The sequence below is a fragment of the Lytechinus variegatus genome, chromosome 9 (assembly GCF_018143015.1).
Source record: "Lytechinus variegatus isolate NC3 chromosome 9, Lvar_3.0, whole genome shotgun sequence".
Lineage (NCBI taxonomy): Eukaryota > Metazoa > Echinodermata > Echinoidea > Temnopleuroida > Toxopneustidae > Lytechinus > Lytechinus variegatus.
Window position 1 is genome coordinate 842,404 of NC_054748.1, and position 3,457 is coordinate 845,860.

At 37.1% G+C, this 3,457-nt stretch overlaps 1 protein-coding gene across 1 annotated transcript; it reads right to left on the reverse strand.

Annotated features, from left to right (window-relative positions):
• Positions 1-1,281: 1,281 nt before the first annotated feature.
• On the reverse strand, positions 1,282-3,103 carry LOC121421778. Its single transcript, XM_041616577.1, has 2 exons — positions 2,614-3,103; positions 1,282-2,442 (listed from the first exon to the last, which is right to left on the reverse strand). The coding sequence occupies exons 1-2, from the start codon at positions 3,059-3,061 to the stop codon at positions 1,679-1,681; spliced, it is 1,212 nt and encodes a 403-aa protein (XP_041472511.1). The 5' UTR covers positions 3,062-3,103; the 3' UTR covers positions 1,282-1,678.
• Between the last annotated feature and the right edge of the window lie 354 nt (positions 3,104-3,457).

The following is a 3,457-nucleotide window of genomic DNA, read 5'->3' on the forward strand; positions in this document are numbered from 1 at the left end:
TGGGGCTTTCTTTCTCTTCAAAGTTTGAATACACTCTAACACTTCATTGGGAGTGATCTTAAAATCAAGAGATGAAAACGTGTCATGCAGTTTTGGGTTATTTACATGATTCTTAATTTCATTTTGATCTTTCGAAAGTAGGGGTTTGTGATTCATGAGTTCTTTAAAATACTCGAACCATCGCTTTGGTTGTATGTTATTAACTGGACTTTTTCTATCAGTGTGCAGTTTTTCTAGGTCGTTAATCAGGTCCCAATAAAGTTTAGGGTTCTCACTTTGTAGATTGTCTAGTTTGTCAATTATATGATTTCTCTTATTACGTACAATTTCTTTTAACCTTCTTTTCAATCTTTTCTTCATGGTGTAATATTGCTGCCTGAGGCCTCTATCAAATGGATTTTTACACACTTGTCTACACAATAGTTTTACGCGACGCCGAAGAGCAAGGCATTCACCAGCTTTAAATATTTTCTTTTTGTTCTTTTTCTTTATGTTTTTTACCCGAGGTATTTTGACTCTTATTTTCGCTTTATCTGCGATAGTTAAGATACAGTTTGTTACATCATTGACTGCGTTTTCAATATCAATGTCATTTGTACAATATACCTTTTCCTTTATTTCTTTTATTATGGTCAATATCTCAGGTGTTTGTAGCGTTTTAGCAAAGGCTGCATCACTTACATGCGGTTCCCATATATAAGCTTTAGGATGGGGGTTCAAAGCTTGTTTTTCTATTTCACACGGTCTTTGACGTTCAAGTGTGGATGACATTAAAGATAAGACAATTGGGCAATGATCAGAAAATATATTGAGATCATCAACATAGAAGTATGATATATCATCCAAAGCACCATTTTCAACAAGAGCATAATCTAATACACTGGGAATTCTGGCATTCGCCTCATAGCAAGTAAATTTCCCAGTCAAATCTCCAAGTTTACGTCCATTTACTATTCTTAGATCACATGCTTTACAAAGTTCAATCACATCTTTGCCTCTTTTGTTCACGGGCCTTGTGTCTTGATTTACCCTTGTATAGGCCTCTGAACAATCGAGCGTGAAAGGCACTGGTAATACCCTACCATCACGTTCTGAATCGTATTCAATGCCGTCAGGTAAGGTATTAGTATGAGCATTTAGATCACCCATTATCATACATTTACCTCGGTTCTTATAAGTTGCGATATCTTTCATGATTGCATCGATTAAATCTACTTTTGACGAAAAGGTGGAGTTTTCTGGGCTTAAATAAACAAAACAGATATACTGCTACTTAAATGAGTCGTGGATACTATTGCCTATCTTTATCCAACAAAATTCGCTTGAGGTATTATTGATAATTGCAACCTGGTGCTTAATAGATTCTTTGATGTACAGGGCCAAGCCCCCTGAGTCAGCTTTAGCATTTTTATGTTTCTTCCTGCATATTACTTTATTGACATATCCTTGTAAAGACATATTTTCCTTCGGCCCTATTTTTATTTCTGCCAGACAAACAATATCATATGAATTAAAAACGTTGACAAAATCCTCTTCTTCCAATTTTGAGGAAGATTTAACCCCGTCCCATCTCTTATGTATCCCATTTACATTCCAATAACAAATTTGAATATTTTTTCTTTCAGTCATAAGGTGTATTCACGTTTCTCGGTCCTCAGATAGACCTTAAACAAGAAGTCTATCGTTTATTTCGTGAAGAGCTCCTTTCAATTGCCCACCGGAGATTTCCTGCTAAAACTCTAGTTCCATTCTTGCTAAGGTGATAACGATCATCACTATACAGATTAGTGTTAATTGTTCCACGGTAGAGCAGGTTTCTGTGATGAACAGTTTTAACTCTTCTGTCATATAATGCATCAGCCATCAGCATACTATTGGCCATGTCCACACGCTGCTGATACAATTGGTTATCATCTCGGGGCGTGCCGAGAGATATAACTATCTTAATTGATTTGAAGGACACTTTGATCAGACCAATGAGATTGTTCATTTTACAAGCACAATCTAGTGCACTAGACCGTTTAACGTCATTCGTTAATTCGTGGATTATCACGGTTTCTGCATCGCTTAGAGTTTGCTTTGCCTCACTAGATTTCAACCAAGACTCAACATCATCCATTGTGTATTTAATTACTTTATGTAACTTAACATTTTGGGAAAACTTACCAGGATCAATCCCACTTATCTGTGAATTTCCAACTATAACAACTTTTCTCATTTTCTTTTCGGTTTTGTCATTCATTTGGCCTCTGCTTCCATCATACATGTTATGTTTATCTCTACTCATATCACACTCGTGATCGTTTCTTTCCTCATGTATTGCGTTCATCCCCTCAGTCGTTCGCTCATTTCCTTCTTTTCGTGCATTCCTCTGTGGTGATATCTCTCGAGCATGTCGAGGTTGACCATTCCTCGGTCGGTCAGCGTCACGATATGGGGCAGCAACATCGCTGTATAGGCTGTATCTTTTATGTTCTAATCCTCCTCCTGTAGGGCTTCTTCCTTCATCTCGTCTATCACAAATGAATCTCTTACGTTCTCTCCATTGTCCCTCTCCTCTGTGATAATTTCTTCTATATTCACTCCATTTTCTATCATCTCTTCCTTCTTTCCTTCCTCTAGTATGAGTGTATCTTTTTTGTTCCCTCCATTCACCATCACTTTCACTGGCTTGCCATTGTCGTTTGATATTGATCTTTTCTTCATTTACTTTGTCGATTTCTTTCTTCGCCATCTTGAGTTGCTCAACTGTTTGATCCAACTCACTTTGGAGCTTGTTTGATTTCTTTTCCTCATTTTCATTGTATCTTTTATGCATATTCAGTTCTTGTTCTTTGCTTTTGACGACTAGTCTTTGTTCTTTGAGCAATAGCTCATATTCGTTCACACGAATATTAATCTCTGATTTTAGTTGCTTAATACATTCTTTCAGAGAGATTATTTCATCCCGCTGTTTGTCCATCGTCGTTTTTAGTTCATTTTCATCAGCACAGGTACATCTACCTTCATTTTGTGTTTGGAGTTTGATATCTCTAATACATTTGATTACTTCCTTTTCCATATTTTCTATGGCTCCTTTTAGTTGATTGATATCGTTTACATCCTGTTCATGTTTCTCATTGTTCCTATTAGGTCCATTTTGCTCACATAATTCGCGGATAATATCTGCATCAGCAATTTCACATTCATCACAGATATATTTGGCCCCATTCACACGCCTAATATAGGTAAGCATGTGAGCGGGCATCCCCGTGCAAGCAAAGTGGAAATAAGCTTTGCACTTCTTGGTACTGCATCTGGTCATAGTTTTAGTATCACCTGGCGATTTACACTTTTTGCAGTAATACTGACTATTTCGGTCTCCATCTTGAGACAGTAATTCAGATTGTGTGTCAGGTGGAGTCTGAAACGGACCATCATTAGTTTCGTCATCATCAGGATTCATCTTGCTTATTAG

Excerpts from the sequence above, each read along its gene's own strand:
- LOC121421778 (XM_041616577.1), bottom strand. The coding sequence starts at position 3,061 with ATGGAAAAGGAAGTAATCAAATGTATTAGAGATATCAAACTCCAAACA. Across the intron at positions 2,443-2,613 it reads ATACACTCATACTAGAGGAA|CTGCCCCATATCGTGACGCT; the intron begins GGAAAGAAGGAA and ends ACAGCGATGTTG.